General features: G+C 41.7%; 1 protein-coding gene across 1 annotated transcript; it reads right to left on the bottom strand.

Annotated features, from left to right (window-relative positions):
• Positions 1 to 128: 128 nt before the first annotated feature.
• On the bottom strand, positions 129 to 2680 carry LOC109758843 (putative vesicle-associated membrane protein 726). The gene is made up of 5 exons (XM_020317706.4): positions 2355 to 2680; positions 1297 to 1438; positions 982 to 1102; positions 799 to 861; positions 129 to 690 (listed from the first exon to the last, which is right to left on the bottom strand). The coding sequence occupies exons 1-5, from the start codon at positions 2548 to 2550 to the stop codon at positions 544 to 546; spliced, it is 669 nt and encodes a 222-aa protein (XP_020173295.1). The 5' UTR covers positions 2551 to 2680; the 3' UTR covers positions 129 to 543.
• Positions 2681 to 21936: the final 19256 nt, after the last annotated feature.

Below are 21936 nucleotides of genomic sequence, written 5' to 3'. Positions count from 1 at the left end.
CACAAGGAGCAGCTCAGTGTATGTTGGACCAAGGAAGTGTATGGATAGAGTTAAGATATTCTAATGCAGCTTCCTAAAAAAAGTAAGATGCTCTAAGCTAGTTTAAGAGCCATGAACACAGAAGCATGTTCAGGAAGACCATATCTCTGTACGGAATTGCAGCAAAAGTACCTCATCTGAATCACAACATTACTAATTACAACAATGCAAAATAAATATTTGGGCATTGACTCTCTTATATATTGCGAGCCTTGGGACCTAGATACGTATATATAACTAAATTAAAGAATGCGATCAGCGGAAACTATAATATCACTGACAGATTCTAGCATCACGACGCTGTTGATGGTGATTGCACTCTCTATGTGATTGTTTTCTCGGAAACAGCGCTCTCTACATATGTTGTAGCAGCATGCCCTTCAATTTCCCCCTTATTTCCTTTCCTGCATTTCTTTCTTCTCTTCGACAATGCGACGTCAAACTGAAGGCTATAGCAGTAGTTAAAACAGTGGGGTGAGATGAGCAGTGCACTCTCCAGTCACATCACCAGCATTTGAAGTCGCGGCAAACTGTCAAGATGATGCAGAGGATCAGCAAGACAATGATGCCAAAAGCGATGAGCTTTATCTTCATGTTCTCCCACCACATCTTCTGCCGTATCTTTGTTCCTTGCTTCTTGAAATCTTGTGCCTGCAGGCAGGCAAATAGGAACAGGTCGATGTCCCCATGTCTCATGCGCTGAGGATGGTGACAGAGGAATGAAAAGATCGAATCGCGGTGTGTGTGAGAATATGATACCTGTGAGCGGAGATCCTCGGTCTTATCGACAAGCAGTTCGATTTTCTCACCACGATCTAGTACCTGATGTACCAGTGGTTGGGTTACAGGTTGCAAGGAAAAAAGCAAACACGCCGAAGCTTCAGAAATGCCCCGATAGCCGACAGGGATCACTATCAGATTGAAAGGAGAATAGACGTGCACCTTTTCGATGTTTTGCATCATTACTCCTTTCACCTCTGAAACCTGAGCCTTCACCTTTGCAAGCTTGTCAATTTCCTCAGGGTGCAGGTCACAGTACTTCATGTGTTCTTTAAGCTTAGGCCTGGAAAAAGACATCCACTGTAATAGTAACTCACACTGTTTATATTTATTTATTTATTTCTGAACCATGCATGCTCATATAAAGTAGCTAACACCCATGTATTGTAATGATTCGGTATTCAAATTCGCATTATATGATAAGACGAGACTTGCTGGAATTTCGAAATATGTGTGCACAGATATCACGGGAAGTACCCAAATTCTCGTTTGAGGCTATTGGGACCAGCGGTTTTGGCTTTTCCTCCGCTGTATTTCTTGGCGAAATCCTCCTTAACCCTCTCAATGAAGCCGATTGGAAGTTGCCGACCAGCAGACTCGGTAGCAACAACACAATATGCTGAAAATCAAATGCACGGTCACATAAAAAACTGACTGAATCTGCTTGACTCGTACATAAGTGTCCTACACTCACAATTTTATCTCTACTACTATTGAACAACAAAGCCGAAAAGCAGAATGCAGTGAGTTATCAACAGGAAGATATACTTCTAAAGTATCAGAATACTTTATAGGGATACACGTCATTCTGGAAAACTGATGTATGAGAATTTGGTGAAATTTTAATTTCTTGTGTGCGATTCCAATATAAATGGCTTCAAAGGGAACCCCGTACATTATGTCAAGGAAAAAAAAAGTGTCTAAAATTGTTAATGACACGACACTGAAAAAAATTACCACGGCAGTAACCACCCTACTCATCACAACATTATATGATAACCATGTCCTCAACCAAAAACATGAATGCCACATTTATCAAATCAGACAAGGCAAGCAAGTCAGGTATCACATTTTCCATCATCATGCTATCCATAATTACATAACAAGAATGAAAATCCATTCCGATCAAAGTACTCCCTCCGTCTCACAATGTAAGACTGTTTTGCAAAAATGGGACGGAGGGGGTACCAAACAAGAAAAGGAGGTCTCCGGCATTTATTGCTTTCCGCGAAAGAAGTGCCTTGATGGTTCCAAATTATGTAGAGGCACACTTAGATCTGCCTAGATCTTAACAAAGCCAGTTCACCTAGTAAGCATCAAGCCAACAAAGTTGCATTGATTCTCCACCCCCAATTCACCATGTGAAATGTGGACATTGCTGAAGACATGTAACATATTAAACCGAGAAGGTCAGCAATCAAGCCAATGCCAGATCGCCAGCGCAACCAGCGATCGAGAATACGTGAACGCACGCACGAATCATACAACTGGATGGGAAGACGACGGATCAGGTGGGTTGGGGAGTGGGGCATTACTGAATCCATCGTGGATGTGGTAGTTGAAGGTGTGGCCGTCGCAGTTGTAGCTGAGCCGGTTGTTGTTGGGCGGGAGCTTCTGGAGGCACTGCGCGGCGACGGAGGCGAAGTTGCCGGAGGCCTCGGCGTGGTCGGCCAGCACCGTGGTGCCGCGCCCCACGAAGCTGTAGACCAGCTTCTTCGGAGGAGGCCCCATCTCTCCGGCCGCCGGCGCCTGGACGGGAGAGGGGAGGGGCGGAGGAGGAGGATCGGGGTGGCGAGTGGTGGGAGAGCGCGCGGGGACGGTGGGAGCGGGAGCGTTAGGAGATCGGAAGGGGTGGCGGGGAATTGTGGTCGTCCGGCCACAGAAGCTAAAGTTAGATCTTTTTTTCTTGTTGTGTTTTTGCTGGTTTTATTTTACAAAGCAAATATGCTGAGTTTCTTTAGGCCATACACATCCGCAGCAAGCCTCCTTGTTGCAGATTATTTGACTTTCTTAGTAACTTTTTTTTTATTTACTTCAGCTCTTCCTTTTTGATATAGTTGAATTAACCCCCCAGCATGACTTTGAGCCCGGCTTTCATCGATATGAACAACTTGGACGATTTTGTCCATATGTGGTCTTCATAGTGGTCGCTGGTTTCATGTGGCAGTGATCGTGGAATCCTTCTCTTCTCCTTCAAAATCACTCATTGAGTATGTGGTGTTCATAGTTGTCTCTTGTTTTATGTGGCAATGGTCATGGAACCCTCTCTTCTCCTTCAAAATTACTCATTGAGTGTCGTGAACAATTTGTTATAGGTACTTAAAAATCACTTATAGAGTGTCACAAACAGTTTGTCGTGGTTACATTAATAATGTAAAGGAAATGATGTGATATCAGCAACGCTATAGTTCTAAGAGGCAAGCTTAAAATCTAATAATATGTTGCTACAATGAAAAGCGGAGCACAAGAGACAAATGCTGGAGGGAGGGGGTTAAGATGGAAATCTTTACGCCTCGTTTGGTTCGTAAGGTAGGAAAATCATAAGAATAGAAACGTTGTAGAAAATGAGATCCTATGAATAGGAATGGGAAGGAGATGCTATTTGGTTCACATCATAGGATTTTTTTCATTGAGTCCAGGTTAATATTTATTTTTCTATGAAATGTGAAGGATAGAAAGAATTCCTTCATAGGAATAGGATTCTATTCCTACAAACCAAAGGGCTCCAAAGGATTTTTTTTCCTATAAAAATCATATCCTATGGAATTCCTCCAAACCAAAGGAGGCCTTAGAGAATGTATGGTTTTACATGACCCAAAATGCATATTGGCATGTTGAAAGTATCATTACCCCCAAGCAAAGCAATGGTCTTGAATATGCCTAAGGTTAAGATGACGGCTTATTCATCGTCATATCCTATATACCTAAATAGTTCATCCCCACTACTTTTATTACGTGGAAAATGGTGTGTCCCCATATCTGGTTCTTTGGGGTTGGCTTTTTTTTCGAGCAGGTTTGTCCCAGTCGCGCTGTGCCGCGGAGCAGACAACATGGTTGTGCGTCTTGATTCTCTGACTCAGCCTCACCGGAGAGCATGCTTGATTTCTGTTTCCACAACTCCGTCTATTCGGATTCGGGGTGTTCTACAGGCTCTCTTTGATGTTTTATTTTTCAGGACGACAATTTGTTATACAGACTACTTGCATTGGTGTCTTCTGGTCTATATTAACAACTTCCTAGTTGTTACTTCTACAAGTTAGTGAGATTAAACTAATTTACTCCGCTGAGACGGAGGCCTAGAGGCCGTAACGAGATTTCCTCACGATAAGCCGTTGGTGGATGTTAGACGAAGAAGACCACATCCCCCAATTTTTTGATGTATTTTAAAATTTTGTTAAGGATTTTTTTAAGGGCATGTGGTATGAGCACATGGCAAATCGAACATTTCCAAGGGCAAATTTAGTGATGTGAAGATGAAAACTTTAGCTGGCAAGCATGACAACTTCGTGCTTCAGTTTATTTTTGACAGAAAATTAACGTGTGTCAACTAACTTGCAATTCATGTGTCATTAAAATTGACATAGAAAATGTTCGATTTGCCATGTGCTCGTACATGACGTCAGGTACTTATAATTTTCCTAAATATATATGACCACTTAACTTTTTCGGAAAACAAAAAGAGAGAAAAAAAATGGAAGGTGGGAGCCCGGCCGTGGCTATCCCTACCACCGCCCGTGACTACCCTCCCCTCTGGGAACCTCCACCCGCACCACTGCTCCGCCCAAATCCCACTCCCCAGTCTGAAAGGGAAAACCTCGCTCCTCCGTCCGATGGGCCGAAAGAACCGCAACCCCGCTCCAAACCCTACTCCTCCCCGGGCCGCCGCCGCCGGCGGCATTGCCGCCGTGCGCGCCGACTGTGACAAGGCCCTCGCGTACCTCCAGCGCGGAAACCCGTCCAAGGCGCTGCGGCTGCTGAGGGACGCCGTCGCGCGCCACGGCGAGGGGTCGCCGCTCCTCCTCCGCGCGCAGGGCACCGTGCACTCCCGCGCTGCCGCCCCCCTCAACGACCCCGCCGCCCGCGCGCGCCACCACCGGGCCGCGCTCCAGGCCGCCCGCCGCGCCGTGGAGCTCGCGCCGGACTCCCTCGAGCTCGCCCACTTCCACGCCCTGCTCCTCTACGAGGCCGCCTCCGGTAACCGCGACTACGAGGACGTCATCGCCGAGTGCGAGCGCGGTCTCCGCATCGAGGTGCCCTCCGACCCGGCACCCCACTGCCTCAGGCTGCCCGCCCCTGGACCTGACCAGCTCCGAGACGACCTCCGCAACCTCATCCAGAAGGCCAATCTCGCCTCCATATCCACCTGGGTCAAGGCCCTCGGCGGCACTGATGACAAGCTTGGGTTTTTCCGCCTGGCTGATGAACCCTTGGAGCTCCAGCCCCTACCTGCAGCGCACCGCCCCATCGGGATCAAGAAGGCCACCAAGACCCCTGAGGAGCGCCGCAAGGAGATCGAGGTGCAGGTCGCTGCGATGAGGCTGGTGGAGCAGCACCAGCTGCCGCACAATCCTGCTGTCGCTGCATCCTCACCACCGCTGTCAGAGGAAGATGAGGCCCCCTGCTCATCATGTCAGTCTGGTGTGAAACTGCGGCGTTCTTGATTCATCCTTCCGTTCGTTTCATGTGAACCTGAGGTTGCTTAGGGACTAGCCAAAATGGCACCCCTCTCCTTCGCTAATCGTTTGTGCTACTTCTAGTTGGTAACTAGCTGTCAAGTTCGTACTGCTTCCAGCACCTAGTTAACTGAGTTTGTGAACAATGCACTGATAAATTTAAGTAACTGGAGTCTACTTTATCTGCATGTGTGTCCGATTACTTGTTACAATTTAATTTTGCTTTCATATCGATATAATGTGCTATCTAGGTGGGACATTCTCTATGTGGTCGTTCATGTTTATTGTGTAGGCCTTCTGAATAACATCCATGCCAATCAGGACTATTAGAATACAATTAACCAGGAGCAATTTTTCTAAAGCGTCAATGATGTGTCACTGCATACTATATGGATATTGGGGATTGTGGATTGACCCCAACAATGACAATTAGATTTTGTTTTGTTGTGTTCATTCGATATTTTCTCTTTTGCCTGAAAATGGACTTCGAAGGGATTGTAAGAGGCGACACTGGTTTTGTGCATGAGTTGTGCGACGGAGACCACAACATCACTGATCTCGATGATGTTCTGGGATGGTGCCGTGCACACCAAAGCTGATGGCTACTGTACCACCATTCTGAGTCCCACTTTGTGAGTTGCTTTTATTCAAGTGATGTTGCCATAGTTGACTAGCATCTGTAAAATTGCCCGACAACACCGCCATATGATTTTTTCTGTTCAATACTCGTGCATTTCTTGTCATATGTTTCTAGAAGACATTTTGGGATGAAGGTTACAGCTTCTTGCTCTTGGGAGGGTGTTTTGTTATCTACGGATTTGCCTAAGTTGGCTAACATTAGGTTTGTGTATCATTGTTTGCTATCAGATATTCAGATGTGTTTCATTTTTCTTACTATCTAAATCCGTCTAAAATTTGCCTATAGTCGTTTCTTTGCGAACGCAGAGTGTTGGAACTGTCAATGAGCCAGCTTGTGTACCATTGCTTGCTATCAGATGTGCTGCATTTTTCTTGCTACATAAATTCATCTAAAATATTGATCTGTCAGGTTTGATATGGTTGTTTCTCTGCGAATGTAGGAGTGTTGATGGAACTACAAGCCTAAATACTGCTAAGTTGCCAATTGCTGCTACTGAATTGCCTGAAGTTATAGTTACGAGTTGCTTGTTAACTTTCATATGGTTGTGTATGTGTGGAAGTATGTGTATTAGGACCGTGAACTTGCTTATTCAGTATTGCTAACTAGGTTGCTTTTATTGTTTCCAATTGCCTCTCAGGTTTCATTGTTTTTTTTCCTTCCATGTGAAATTAAGTTTGCTCGAAATGTTAATTTGTGTATTCTATTTCATATGTTGCTACTAACTTGCCTGAGAAAGTATTTGGTGCACCGGGACCTGCGGTGCACCCGATGTACCCAACCTCGGTGTAAATATTTATGAACCACAGAAAATTCTGAAGAAATAGAGTAAACAGAAACATATATGCAACATTCCTCAAAATATCAAATTCAGTAAAACAATACTCGACAAACAGAAACAACAAATTCAGTGTTAACAGTGCTAATGGGGCCAAGCTCATGGCCCGATTTAGATTAGCTATTACGGGGAAGATATATTTGTCCTTCTGTTTCTCAGGTTGTGTTTTGAATTTCGACTTTGGTAGATATATGCTGTGTATGTGTCTTGTGCTAATTTATTTTCAGAAATTTTGACAACTTTCGGATGAGAGTACCGAAGTTCTTTCTCTCATAAAACTGGAGATACTAGATTCCAATCTGCATATGCACCACAAGCTCCGTGCACCAAATATGTTCTTCAACTTGCCTAATGTTAAGTTTCTACCTGCCTGTTGGGTATCGCGAGGTTGTTTCTGATGGAACAATTAACTTGCTTGGTCCACGCTTGGATGTTCCAAAGAAGAAAAAGAGGGATGGGTAAGTAAAGAGAGTTTTGAACATGTGCAGTTGTCTCAACAATATTTGTTCTGGAAAACAGTACTTCTAGATTTGCTTACTTTAGTGCCAATTTGCTTATTGTTCACCTGTTGTACCATTCCTCATTACGAGCTGCGTTGTACTCCATCTGTAAAGAAATATAAGAGCATTTAGATAATTAGATCACTAAAGTAGTGATCTAAACGCTTTTATATTTCCTTACTGAGGGAGTACTGTTTTCCTATCACATTTTTCACCAAATATTGAGTTTTCAAGTTGCATATTGTGTTTCTTTTGTAAAAACTAAGTATATCTGAATACTGAATTTCCTCGATCATAGTTCTTCCTCTATTACAATGCTAAGTTACAGGTGGTCATAACATGTGGAATTGGTTATAAAATTATAGTTTATGTTTTTATTTTTTTAATACTGAGAAGATTTGCAAGTGTTATGATTTCGTATTCGACTATGTGGACCATCCTTGAATTACCTAATATATTGCTACTAACTCGTAAGAGTATCTGTATTAGTATATGTGTATTTGCATGTATTATCTTTCCATGAGATTCAAGAAATGAAACGCTGCAATTTTAATTTTGCTAGATGAGCTGGAGTAGCAACATCCTTCCTCTTGAAAGGTATATCTGCAACATTAAGTAGCAACTACTATATGGGTATCACAACCAACCCTGACATGCACTTCTATTGCGCAAACGTTGTTCGGTCGGTGAACAATCTATATGCTTCCTGATAATTCAAAATGATGCCCAAACTCATCTACGCCCAATGAACAGTAAATTCAAAAGATAGTAAAAAAAATTAAAAAATCTATTTTTTTGTATCCAAGATTCTCATGCGCGTAAGGTGCATGCAGTTTTCGTGCTGTTTGAACATCTGAGGAGCTTGCACCCAAATATCGGCTATGAATAGTGGTCTTTTTCAAAGTTTGTCACACACCCAAAAATTGTTTTTTTTTTTGGCACGAGCTCATAAAGATGTCCAAACACCATGACATTTTGCAGGAACCTTGCGCACAGGAGTAGATGAGCCCGGGTGCAGAATAGTTCTGTCCCATTCTTCCCCATTTTACTAGTGTCAAGTTGTTTTGAACGTACTTACTCATCGGCCTCTGGGTTGGATTCAAGCGCTTCTTTCTAAAAGAAATATTGAAATGTTTTGTAAAAAAAATGATTTCCACAAGCTTCACCATGAACTTTACAACGGATGTCAATCTGCGGAACATCAATAACTCCTTGATCAACCCTATTCCAAGAATCGGTAGGAAAGTTTGGGTGATTATCACCTAATTTTTCTACTTGACTCGTATCTCAAACTTCTTACCATGACCGGATGGTAGCATGCAAATAGTTACCATCTAGATCATTCACAACAACCAATATGGCTGCACCAAATGATGCTCCGTTTATGATTGCCTAGGTGGTGCACTGAGTTCTTCCATGCCATTGTAGTTATATCTTACTGAAAAAATCCCTCCCCTGTAATTGATTCAGACTTTCCCTCCCCTGCAATAATCACACTAACAAATCGGTCTGAATAGGTGTCACAATCGCCCCTAGCATGCACTTCAATTTGCCGAAACGTTGTTCAATTGGTGAAAAGAATGCCCCTCCTTTACCAGTGTAACAGTTGGCAAGGTTGTTTTGAACATGCCTACAAGTTGGACCTTAAACTAGATGATTTAACCGCCTCTTTCTAAAAAAGTATTGAAAAGTTTGTACTAAATATTTTTCACAAGCTTCACTGTGACCTTTACAGTGGAGATGTCAATGTACAAAACAACCATAACTCCATGATCAACCTTATTCCAAAAGTCAGTACCGAAACTTAATGATTATCACCTAATTTCTCTACTCAACTCATGTTTCAAACTTCTTACTAGGATTATGGATGATCACATGAAAAGAGTTATCATCCAAAACATCCATCATAATCAATATGGCTACACCAGATGATGCACCATCTATGATTTCTTAGCTTGGTGCTTCTAATTTCTTCATCAATGCCACCAATTTAAATGGGAAATCCTTGTCTTACAACTTGATTTTGAAAAGTTCCTCCCACTACTGAGCACAAGATCATCCTTGACATGTCAATAATGACTTTGACAGTCGGTCTAGTTATTGGATCAAATCAACTCTAGGATTATATACCTCTTCAACCCTCCTAAATGGAGTCTCTGGCAGAATGTTTCATTTTTTAACCTGGTTTCATGTAGGGTGATCACTCATCTTCATTTCTTATTTTTCATTTTACTACTAATCTTCTAACCTAGACCTGCCTAGCTCCTTCAACTCTAGAACCTGCACCACGCCTTGGTTGCCAGTTTCAAGGACGATCTTCTAAGCGCCGGCTTTGATTGCGAGTTGGACTCCTTTTCTACACCGGATCAACGATAACCAGATCAGCATGTTCCTCCCACGAACACTCCATGATGGTCGTAGACAACCGCCCTGCCACTGCCCAAACCGTCCAACTTTACTGTAGCGCCACCCATGTTCACCTTGAGCCAGCTTGGCTCGGCGGGAGGGGGGATGGCTTTGACGACTAATGCTAATGCTATACACAAGGCAACATTCGTTCACCCACCAAATTAATGTCCTGATGCGTTTTAGTTAGTTAGGTGTCTTTTTGCGGTTACAATAGTTTTTTCCCCACCTTAGTCTGTCCACAATGTATCAATTGATTTGCAACCACGATTGTTTTGGTGCCTGGCTACAATAAATTTGCATTGATTTACGACTCAAGATCACCCAACCCATGAAAAAGGTCAAAAACTCTTGAGTTTGTGTTGGTGGATGGAACCTTTGGGGTTCACATGAATTTTCTTCCTCCAACGGTTACGCTTGGGTAAAAGTAGAGTTCGCTCCAACACGATCAAGTGCGTCTGGTCACTAGTGGATGATGAATCTAGTTATTGGATCAGATCAACTCTAGGATTATGTACCTCTTCAACCCTCCTAAGTGGAGTCTCCGGCAGAATGTTCCATTTTTTAACTTGGTTTCATGTAGGGTGATCACTCATCTTCATTTCTTATTTTTCATTTTACTAGTACTCTTCTATACATTTTCTACAGGGCTTGCCAACGCAACAACAACAAAAAAATTCGCCTTGTTTGGTGGGAGTGACGGGGTTTCGTCTAGTGGAGCAAATGAAACGAAATGATGTGTGGACTCTCATTTAATAGTAAAGATGTCTAGGTCTTCACTACATTTTGAGAATTCCTTTTACCCTGTGAACTGAACAGACGGGGTCTGGCGTAAAGTTTGGCATAGAGGATCAACACATGCTTGGGATGGTTGGAGAGTGCTCATGGGAGTTTAGAGGAACACATACCAAGATGTTTTTTTTAGGGAAAGTGTTGCCCTTTATTGCTTAGGTCATGATGACAATCTCTGTTGCGACAATGTCACGCATATTGTCCAGGGAAATATGAAACCAAGTCTTGCAAAGTTTATTTAAGTAGCCTTCCCTAGCTAGGGTGTGAGCTGCCTGATTGACAGTTTGCATAGCCCAACGCACCTGGTGCTCATTCATCATAGCAAGAAGCTCTTTGATCTCCTTGACAAGTGAACCAAACCTAGACCTGTCTAGCTCCTTCAACTCTAAAACCTGCACCATGCCTTGGTTGTCAGTTTCAAGGACGATCTTCCGAGCGCCAACTTTGATTGCGAGTTGGACTCCTCTTCTACACCGGATCAACGACAACCAGATCAGCATGTTCCTCCCATGAACACTCCATGATGGTCGTAGACGACCTCCCTGCCACTGCCCAAACCGTCCAACTTTACTGTCGCGCCATCCATGTTCACCTTGAGCCAGCTTGGCTGGGGGGTGGCTCCGACGGCTAATGCTAGTGTTATACACAAGGCAATATTCATTGACCCACGAAATCATGAATGTCATGATGCGTTTTAGTTAGTTAGGTGTCCTTTTGCAGGAAAGCAGTTACAATAGTTTTTTCCCCACCTTTTAGTCTATCCACAATGTATCAATTGATTTGGAACCACGATTGTTTGGTGTGTGGCTACAATAAATTTGCATCGATTTACGACTCAAGATCACCCAACACATGAAAAGGTTAGAAACTCTTGAGTTTTTGTTAGTGGATGGAATCTTTTGGGTTCACATGAATTTTCTTCCTCCAACGTTTACGCACGGGTAAAAGTAGAGTTCGCTGCAACACGACCAAGTGCGTCTGGTCACTAGTGGATGATAATTTCGTAGAACACATGATTGCGTGTAGACATGATGATGTCGTTAATCGAGCTTCATGATTCAATGGATGGCGTGAGTCAAGATGCTTGTGACCTTAGGGTCGATTTGGCGGGCGCGGAGAAAGGCTATACATGAGGACATGCCTCGGTCTCAACCGACGACCTTTTCTTTCATCACAATTTACTTATCTGATCTGGCTGAAACATCAAGAAAACAACATGGGCGAGTGCAAGACCTGAAAGTTGAAACCAAGTGGAAGGCGCCACCTTCAGGAGTTGCAAAAAAATGTAGATGCAACCGTCAGGCTTCATGACGATTGCGGTGCTATGGTTGCCATATGCCAAGATGAAGCAATGAACTATTTGGGTGCATCTGTAGTCTCGGTCCTGACCTGATTTTGATCCAAAGGTACTTGAGGCAATGGCTACAAATGAAGGCTTATCACCAGCTTGTGATCTTGCATGCAATACCGCTATCATAGCCACTGCTTGCTCTGCCACGGTGTGTCATATGAACGAGGGATACTTGGGAAACTGAGCTGCTATCATCCATGAGATTAAGAGATGTATGCAATTGTTTGCATCAATGGAGGCTATCCACGAGAACAAAAGTATGAATGTAGAAGCTCATGTACTGGCAAGGGCGACGACAACTTTACCTCGTGATCGACATGTCTGGTTAGCTAATAGACTAGACGTCACTAAAAAGAAGTTGATAGACCAGAAATTGTTTGTATTCCTGAAAACATCTTAAGTTAATGAAGTGTTTTCATTGCTCAAGAAAAAAAACAACACATTGTGGTGCAATCAATGGCTCTGTGTAACAATCATTCACTCGTGTCCATGACAAAAACATAGATAGATCATACGTGGTGTCAAATTATCACATTGGACATTAACACTAACAATATTTTTTAACAACAACAAATATACACATGGTGCGGCAAGCTCGATAAGCCATTCCAAACCAACTAGATCGTTGATGGCGCGCGTTGCCGCGCCCGTCTATTCTGGCAATAGAATAATAAGAATTTTCATAATTATATGTAGGCATTCGGCCATAACTTTACTCATAAGCTCATAAATTAAACCATGATTAGGTGAGTTCCCACATCCATCCATTTATACAATAGACGATATTAAATTCTATAATATTTCAAGGTAATTTCACCACAAATTCAAAGTAAAAGGGTATACCAAATAGTGATTTAACCCATCAAAATAGATTAGACACTTCATTTTCTGATCAACGATAATGGGGTAGCACCTTTTTTAGACCATAAAACAGTAAGGCAATTGCCTGATAAGGAAAAAAAATCGAAAAGAGTGTCACAATGGTTGATGGGGATACAACCAAAGAAATCTAGAATTACATCATATAGTAAAAGATAAGAGAATCAAATATTATCAATCCAGGATGACATGCCATCCTTAAGATTAGGTTTAGCTCTAAGCATGGTCAATTTGAAAGTTTTGATGAAGTCATATCTGCATTCTGTGATTGAGCATGGTACCCCCTCAAAGATCAGTCTATTCCTTTGATTCCAGATACTCCAGCAGCCTACAGTCATAATTTCCACGAAAAACTTTGTTGGCATCTCTGTTTTGCTTCAATGATCATAACATGGATGTTCATACAGTTGGTGGAGTCAATACGAAAGCTTTTCCTGGTCAGAAGATCACAAGTATTTATTCTGTCATTGAGCATTAACCAGCAAAAGAATTTATGCTTGGGGAGACAGCATGATTTCCATATCCATTTTATAGGTGGAGCAGCTTCATCATTATCCATAAGGAAGTTATAAATCTTCTTGGTCATGTTGATAGTGCTACCCCATTTGAATATCCATCGGTCATGATCATGGTTATGTCTGATGGCATTTAATTGATCAGATAGCAAGTGAAACTGCTAATGAGATAGTGGCAGTTGGAAGAGATTATAAGTATTATCAATGTTCTTGGCTGCCATAATAGAGATGGTTTCCTGGTGTGTAAAGGAATGTAATTCAGGAAACTTAAGTTTCATAATGGATCCATTCCAATTGTCTTCCCATAATAAAGCTGAATCCCCTAAATTAACCTGGCAGGTAGTCATAGTCTTGAACAACTCAAATAGTTTCATGCAATCTTTCCACCAAAATGAACCTTTGTTGTTACCAGAGTGTGGGACCTCATTGTTCTAATAATAAGCATTCCAAAGTAGTCTTACCCAGGGTATGTCAGCCTGATTGTAGAACTTGTATATATGCTTAATAAGGAGGCCTTTGTTTTGAGATATGAGATTTAGTACACCAAGACCTCCTTGATTCTTAGGCTTGCATATCATATCACAACTTGCAAGGTATTTGCCTTTTTATTGAACTCATTTCCATACCATAGGAAGTTTCTGCTTGATTTATCAACATGGTCCAATATGGTGTAGTGAACCTTAAGTGAGAACATAGCAAATTGGGCATGGAGGCAACTACAGAGTTGATGTATGTGAGCCTGCCAGAATGATTCATAAATTTGGCCACTCCAGATAGTCTCTTGTTAATTTTTGAGATAACAGGGATAAGATCTTGTATTGAGGGTTTGGTAGTACCCATAGGAAGACCCGGGTAAGTAAATGGCAGGCTCTCTACCTTGCATCCAAAAGAGTTGTCCAGAATAGAGACTGATTGCAAATCAATATTAATAGGAATCATAGAGGACTTGCTAAAGTTAACAAAGAGACCAGTGGATAGACTAAATAAGTGAAGTAAGTATTTGAGATGAATGAGCTGATCTTCATTAGTTGGCATTATCATTAGAGTGTCACCAGCATATTGGGTGATTGGGTAGTCCTGACCATAAGCATGATCAATAGGGAGAGATATTTCACCATTTGCCCAAGCAACATTGATAACAGATGGTAGCAGGCCAGCAGCAATAACATATAGGAACGGTGAATGAGGATCACCTTGTCTAATTCCTCTTCTACAAATAATTTTTTTACCTGCAACTCAATGAAGAAGCACAACAGTAGAAGCAGAGTGCAATATGTTGGACACCCAAGTGATCCATCTAGGTCCAAATCCTTTGGCCTTGAGCATGGAAATAATAGCCTTATATTCAATCTTGTCAAATGCCTTTTCAAAATCCAATTTGAGAATGATGATAGGTTTTTTTGATTGATGGCATAAGTATTCAAAAGCACATCCCAGACAATCTTGTATGTTTCTGCCTTTGATAAAACCATATTGATTCTGATGGATAACAGTGGTGATGATCTTTTGAGCTCTGTTGGCCATTAACTTGGTGATGAATTTAAGAGGAAGACTAACCAGGGATATAGGTCTATAGTCATTCATATAATTCATCATCTAACAGAAAATGCTTTTCACAAATATCAGGACTTGGTTGCTTTTCATATACTCTGAACTTAATTCCCCCCAAATGTGTTTTTTTACTTCGTGGAGATACCCTGAAGTACATCTAGCTAAACTCCAAAACCATACAAAATACAAAGCAATAATGGGCATGTGCCCGTCTCCAGTGTGATAGATGGTTCAGATCAAGAAAACGTGCAAACTCACTCCCAACAGCAAAATATATCCGATATAAACAAAATGTGTGTTTAAGATGGACTACTCTTGTTGGGGATATAACTACTGGATATGACCCGCCCAGAAGGGGTCGGGTCACGCCACTGGCGGCTTAAAGATGAAGAAGCCTGACAAGGTCCAAGAAGATATGGAGATGGCGGTTCATGAAGCAGGCCTATTGAAGGCCCAAGACCCAGAGGTGACTTGAGGCCCAAAGGGATGAGCCGCCATATGTTTAACTTGTTTTGTAAGGCAGGCTTAATTAGAAACCGAGCCGGTCACGTTTGTGTGAGCCAGCCGGGGCTCTGTAAACCGCCGGGCATCCACCTGTATATAAAGGGGTGACCCGGCGGTGGGTTAAACTCAAGTAACAATCAATCGAGAACTAGGTCAAGCGTATTCGCTCCCTGGTGATCGAAACCCAAGCAATACAACCAAAAGCAGGAGTAGGCTTTTACCTCGTTGAGAGGGGCCGAACCTGGGTAAACTCTGTGTCCTTTGTCCCGTTCAACCCCTTCAAGCTAACCAAGTTGCGATGGCTCCACACCTAAGTCCTTCTGCTAGGGCATCTGCCGTGTTAACTCCATGACAGTTGGCGCCCACCGTGGGGCCAGCGCACGGTGGTTTCAAGTTCTTGAAGGGAAACTTCGCAGGGATCAAGGGATATGCCGTCGGCCGGATGACTAAGAGCTGCCGCGGCAAGCTCTTTATCGATGACGCTGGCTGGGGCCCCGAGGCCGGCTAAACGAGTACGGGTACCGGGTCCCCTTTGGCGGAATCCACGTCTTCATCGGCAAGATCGGCGAGCCGGAGCCTGAGCCGGACACCTGCACCGACATCGTCGAAACGGCTCAGCGTGCACGACCCGCCAAGGTTCAAACCATCGTGAAGCACGCCTTTGTTGGTTTCATCCATGGGGCGGATCTCGAGGAAGGATCTGTATCCGGTGGAGAGACGACCATCTACTCTGATGATGGATCCTCAACTGGTGAGACCAGTTCAATGTATCAACTGCAAGATGGTGGGCTTGGGGGCTATTCCGATGACAACAGTATTCCGGACTTATGAGCTGATACGTCTCCAACATATCTATAATTTTTTATTGTTCCATGCTATTATATTATATGTTTTGGATGTTTAATGGGCTTTATTATGCACTTTTATATTATTTTTGGGACTAACCTATTAACCGAAGGCCCAGTGCAAATTGATGTTTTTTTGCCTATTTCAGTGTTTCGCAGAAAAGGAATATCAAACGGAGTCCAAACGGAATGAAACCTTTGGGAGAGTTATTTTCGGAACAAACGCAATCCAGGACTTGGAGTGGACGTCCAGAGAGAAACGAGGAAGCCACGAGGCAGGGAGGCACGCCCAGGGGGGTAGGCACGCCCCCACCCTCGTGGGCCCTCGTGGCTCCACCGACCTACTTCTTTCGCCTATATATACTCATATACCTGAAAACATTCGAGAGCACCACGAAACCCTATTTCCACCGCCGCAACCTTCTGTACCCGTGAGATCCCATCTTGGAGCCTTTTCCGGCGCTCCGCCGGAGGGGGAATCGATCACGGAGGGCTTCTACATCAACACCATAGCCTCTTCGATGATGTGTGAGTAGTTTACCACAGACCTTCGGGTCCATAGTTATTAGCTAGATGGCTTCTTCTCTCTCTTTGGATCTCAATACAAAGTTCTCCTTGATCTTTTTGGAGATCTATTCGATGTAATTCTTTTTGCGGTGTGTTTGTCGAGATCCGATGAATTGTGGGTTTATGATCAAGATTATCTATGAACAATATTTGAATCTTCTCTGAATTCTTTTATGCATGATTTAATTATCTTTGCAAGTCTCTTCGAATTATCAGTTTGGTTTGGCCTACTACATTGATCTTTCTTGCAATGGGAAAAGTGCTTAGCTTTGGGTTCAATCTTGCAGTGTCCTTTCCCAGTGACAGCAGGGGCAGCAAGGCACGTATTGTATTGTTGCCATCGAGGATAAAAAGATGGGGTTTATATCATATTGCTTGAGTTTATCCCTCTACATCATGTCATCTTGCCTAATGCGTTACTCTATTCTTATGAACTTAATACTCTAGATGCATGCTGGATAGCGGTCGATGTGTGGAGTAATAGTAGTAGATGCAGAATCGTTTCGGTCTACTTGTCGCGGACGTGATGCCTATATACATGATCATGCCTAGATATTCTCATAACTATGCGCTTTTCTATCAATTGCTCGACAGTAATTCGTTCACCCACCGTAAATTATGCTACCTTGAGAGAAGCCACTAGTGAAACCTATGGCCCCCGGGTCTATTTTCCATCATATTATTTTCCTATCAATTTACTATTCCTTCCGTCTTTTATTTTGCAATCTTTACTTTCCAATCTATATCATAAAAATACCAAAAATATGTATCTGATTATCTTTATCAGATCTCACTTTTGCAAGTGGCCGTGAAGGGATTGACAACCCCTTTATCACGTTGGTTGCAAGGTTCTTATTTGTTTGTGTAGGTACGAGGCGACTTGTGTGTGGTCTCCTACTGGATTGATACCTTGGTTCTCAAAAATGAGGGAAATACTTACGCTACTTTGCTGCATCACCCTTTCCCCTTCAAGGGGAAACCAACGCATGCTCAAGAGGTAGCAAGAAGGATTTCTGGCGTCGTTGCCGGGGAGATCTACGCCAAGTCAAGTCAAGTCAAGACATACCAAGTACCCATCACAACTCTTATCCCTCACATTACATTATTTGCCATTTGCCTCTCGTTTTCCTCTCCCCAACTTCACCCTTGCCATTTTTATTCGCCCTCTTTTTTGTTCGCCCTTTCACTTGCTTCTTGTGTGCTCGTGTGGTGGATTGTTTGTCACGATGTATCTTCCAAAAAGTATTGATCTTCCAAGAAGTTTTATGTCCTCGCAATTTGAGCATAATAATTTCTTCAGAAATGAGCTTAAAGAGCAAAAAGGTTTTATGGAGTACATGAATAAAGAGCTCGATGATATGTCTAAAGAATGTTATGGTTTGAAATCTCAGTTTTCTCATCTTGAAAAGTTAATAGCCCAAATTTCGGATAAGCAGACCACCTTAGTTAATAAGATGGCCGCCAAACCGGAAGATTTTCATGATAATAGGGATGAAGATCTAAAAGTGATTGATGTGTCTCCTATTAAATCTTTGTTTTGCAATATGAATCTTGATAATGATGGGACTAGAGATGAGTCAACTTTATTTAAAAGGTGTTCCAATGATTCGGAGTTTTTAGCTCTTGATGCAAAAATTGGTAAAAGTGGGATTGAAGAGGTCAAAACTTTACATAGCAATGAACCCACTATTTTGGATTTCAAGGAATTTAATTATGATAATTGTTCTTTAATAGATTGTATTTCCTTGTTGCAATCCGTGTTAAATTCTCCTCATGCTTATAGTCAAAATAAAGCTTTTACCAAACATATCGTTGATGATTTAATGCAATCTTATGAAGAAAAGCTTGAATTGGAAGTTTCTATCCCTAGAAAACTTTATGATGAGTGGGAACCTACTATTAAAATTAAGATTAAAGATCATGAATGCTATGCTTTATGTGATTTGGGTGCTAGCGTTTCCACGATTCCAAAAACTTTATGTGATGTGTTAGGTTTCCGTGAATTTGATGATTGTTCTTTAAATTTGCATCTTGCGGATTCCACCATTAAGAAACCTATGGAAAGAATTAATGATGTTCTTATTGTTGCAAATAGGAATTATGTGCCCGTATATTTCATTGTTCTTGATATAGATTGCAATCCTACATGTCCTATTATTCTTGGTAGACCTTTCCTTAGAACGATTGGTGCAATTATTGATATGAAAGAAGGAAATGTTAGATTCCAATTTCCGTTAAGGAAAGGCATGGAACACTTTACTAGGAAGAAAATTAAATTACCTTATGAATCTATTATGAGAGCCACTTATGTATTGCATACCAAAGATGACAATACCTAGATCTATTCTTGCCTTTATGCCTAGCTAGGGGCGTTAAACGATAGCGCTTGTTGGGAGGCAACCCAATTTTATTTTTGTTTCTTGCTTTTTGGTTCTGTTTAGTAATAAATAATTCATCTAGCTTCTGTTAAGATGTGTTTTCATGTTTTAAATTAGTGTTTGTGCCAAGTAGAACCTTTGGGAAGACTTGGGTGAAGTCTTTATGATCTTGCTGTAAAAAATAGAAACTTTAGCGCTCACGATATTAGCTGCCATTTTTTACTGGAGAGTGATTTTCGGTTGATTATTTTTGCAGATGATTAATAGACAAATTCCTCACGTCCACCAATTTATTTCAGAATTTTTGGAGTTACATAAGTATAAGTTTGATACAGATTACTACAGACTGTTCTGTTTTTGACAGAATCTGTTTTTCGTGTGTTGTTTGCTTATTTTGATGAATCTATGGCTAGTATCGGGGGGGGGGGGGTATAAACCATAGAGAAGTTGGAATACAGTAGGTTTAACACCAATATAAATAAATAATGAGTTCATTACAGTACCTTATGGTGGTGATTTGTTTTCTTATACTAACGGAGCTCATGAAATTTTCTGTTGAGTTTTCTGTTGTGAAGTTTTCAAGTTTTGGGTAAAGATTTGATGGATTATGGAATAAGGAGTGGCAAGAGCCTAAGCTTGGGGATGCCCAAGGCACCCCAATGTAAAATTCAAGGACAACCAAAAGCCTAAGCTTGGGGATGCCCCGGAAGGCATCCCCTCTTTCATCTTCGTCTATCGGTAACTTTACTTGAGGCTATATTTTTATTCACCACATGATATGTGTTTTGCTTGGAGCGTCTTGTAGGATTTGAGTCTTTGCTTTTTAGTTTACCACAATCATACTTGCTATAGACACCTTTTGGGGAGACACACATGAATCGGAATTTATTAGAATACTCTATGTGCTTCACTTATATCTTTTGAGCTAGATAATTTTGCTCTAGTGCTTCACTTATATCTTTTTAGAGCACGGTGGTGGTTTTATTTTATAGAAATAATTGATCTCTCATGCTTCGCTTATATTATTTTGAGATTCTTTTAGAACAGCATGGTAGTTTGCTTTGGCTATAAAATTAGTCCTAATATGATGAACATCCAAGATAGGTATAATAAAAACTATCATATAAAGTGCATCGAATACTATGAGAAGTTTGATACTTGATAATTGTTTTGAGATATGAAGATGGTGATATTAGAGTCATGCTAGTTGAGTAGTTGTGAATTTTGGAAATACTTGTTCTAAAGTTTGCGATTCCCGTAGCACGCACGTATGGTGTACCGTTATGTGATGAAGTCGGAGAATGATTTATTTATTGATTGTCTTCCTTATGAGTGGCAGTCGGGGATGAGCGATGGTCTTTTCCTACCAATCTATCCCCCTAGGAGCATGCGCGTAGTACTTCATTTTGATAACTAATACATTTTTGCAATAAGTATGTGAGTTCTTTATGACTAATGTTGAGTCCATGGATTATACGCACTCTCACCCTTCCAACATTGCTAGCCTCTCTAATACCGCGCACCTTTCGCCGGTATCATACACCCACCATATACCTTCCTGAAAATAGCCACCATACCTACCTATTATGGCATTTCCATAGCCATTCCGAAATATATTGCTACGCAACTTACCACCGTTCCGTTTATTATGACACGTTTCATCATTGTCGTATTGCTTTGCATGATCATGTAGTTGAAATCGTATTTGTGGCAAAGCCACCTTTATAATTCTTTCATACATGTCACTCTTGATTCATTGCATATCCCGGTACACCGCCGGAGGCATGCACATAGAGTCATATTTTGTTCTAAGTATTGAGTGGTAATTTTTGAATTGTAAGTAAATAAAAGTGTGATGATCATCATTATTAGAGCATTGTCCCAAGTGAGGAAAGGATGATGGAGACTATGATTCCCCCACAAGTCGGGATGAGACTCCGGACGAAAAGAAAAAAGAAGAGAAAAAGGCCCAAATAAAAATAAAAAAATGAGAGAAAAAAGAGAGAAGGGACAATGTTACTATCCTTTTACCACACTTGTGCTTCAAAGTAGCACCATGATATTCATAATAGAGAGTCTCCTATGTTGTCACGTTCATATACTAGTGGGAATTTTACATTATAGAACTTGGCTTGTATATTCCAATGATGGGCTTCCTCAAAATGCCCTAGGTCTTCTTGAGCAAGCGAGTTGGATGCACACCCACTTAGTTTCTTTTGTTGAGCTTTCATACACTTATAGCTCTAGTGCATCCGTTGCATGGCAATCCCTACTCACCCACATTGATATCTATTGATGGGCATCTCCATGGCCCGTTGATACGCCTAGTTGATGTGAGACTATCTTCTCCTTTTTGTCTTCTCCACAACCACCATTCTATTCCACATATAGTGTTATGTCCATGGCTCACGCTCATGTATTGCGTGAAGATTGAAAAAATTTGAGAACATCAAAAGTATGAAACAATTGCTTGGCTTGTCATCGGGGTTGTGCATGATTAAATACTTTGTGTGATGAAGATAGAGCATAGCCAGATGATACGTCTCCGTCGTATCTATAATTTTTTATTGTTCCATGACAATATTCTACAACTTTCATATACTTTTGGCAACTTTTTATACTATTTTTGGGACTAACGGTGGCATCCGAGCCAGGTTTTATGCGTAGATGTCATATGCACG

The sequence above is a fragment of the Aegilops tauschii genome, chromosome 4, assembly GCF_002575655.3.
Source record: "Aegilops tauschii subsp. strangulata cultivar AL8/78 chromosome 4, Aet v6.0, whole genome shotgun sequence".
Taxonomy (NCBI): Eukaryota; Viridiplantae; Streptophyta; class Magnoliopsida; order Poales; family Poaceae; genus Aegilops; species Aegilops tauschii.
Note: the sequence above shows the minus strand (reverse complement) of the source record. Positions and strands in the feature narration are given on the sequence as shown.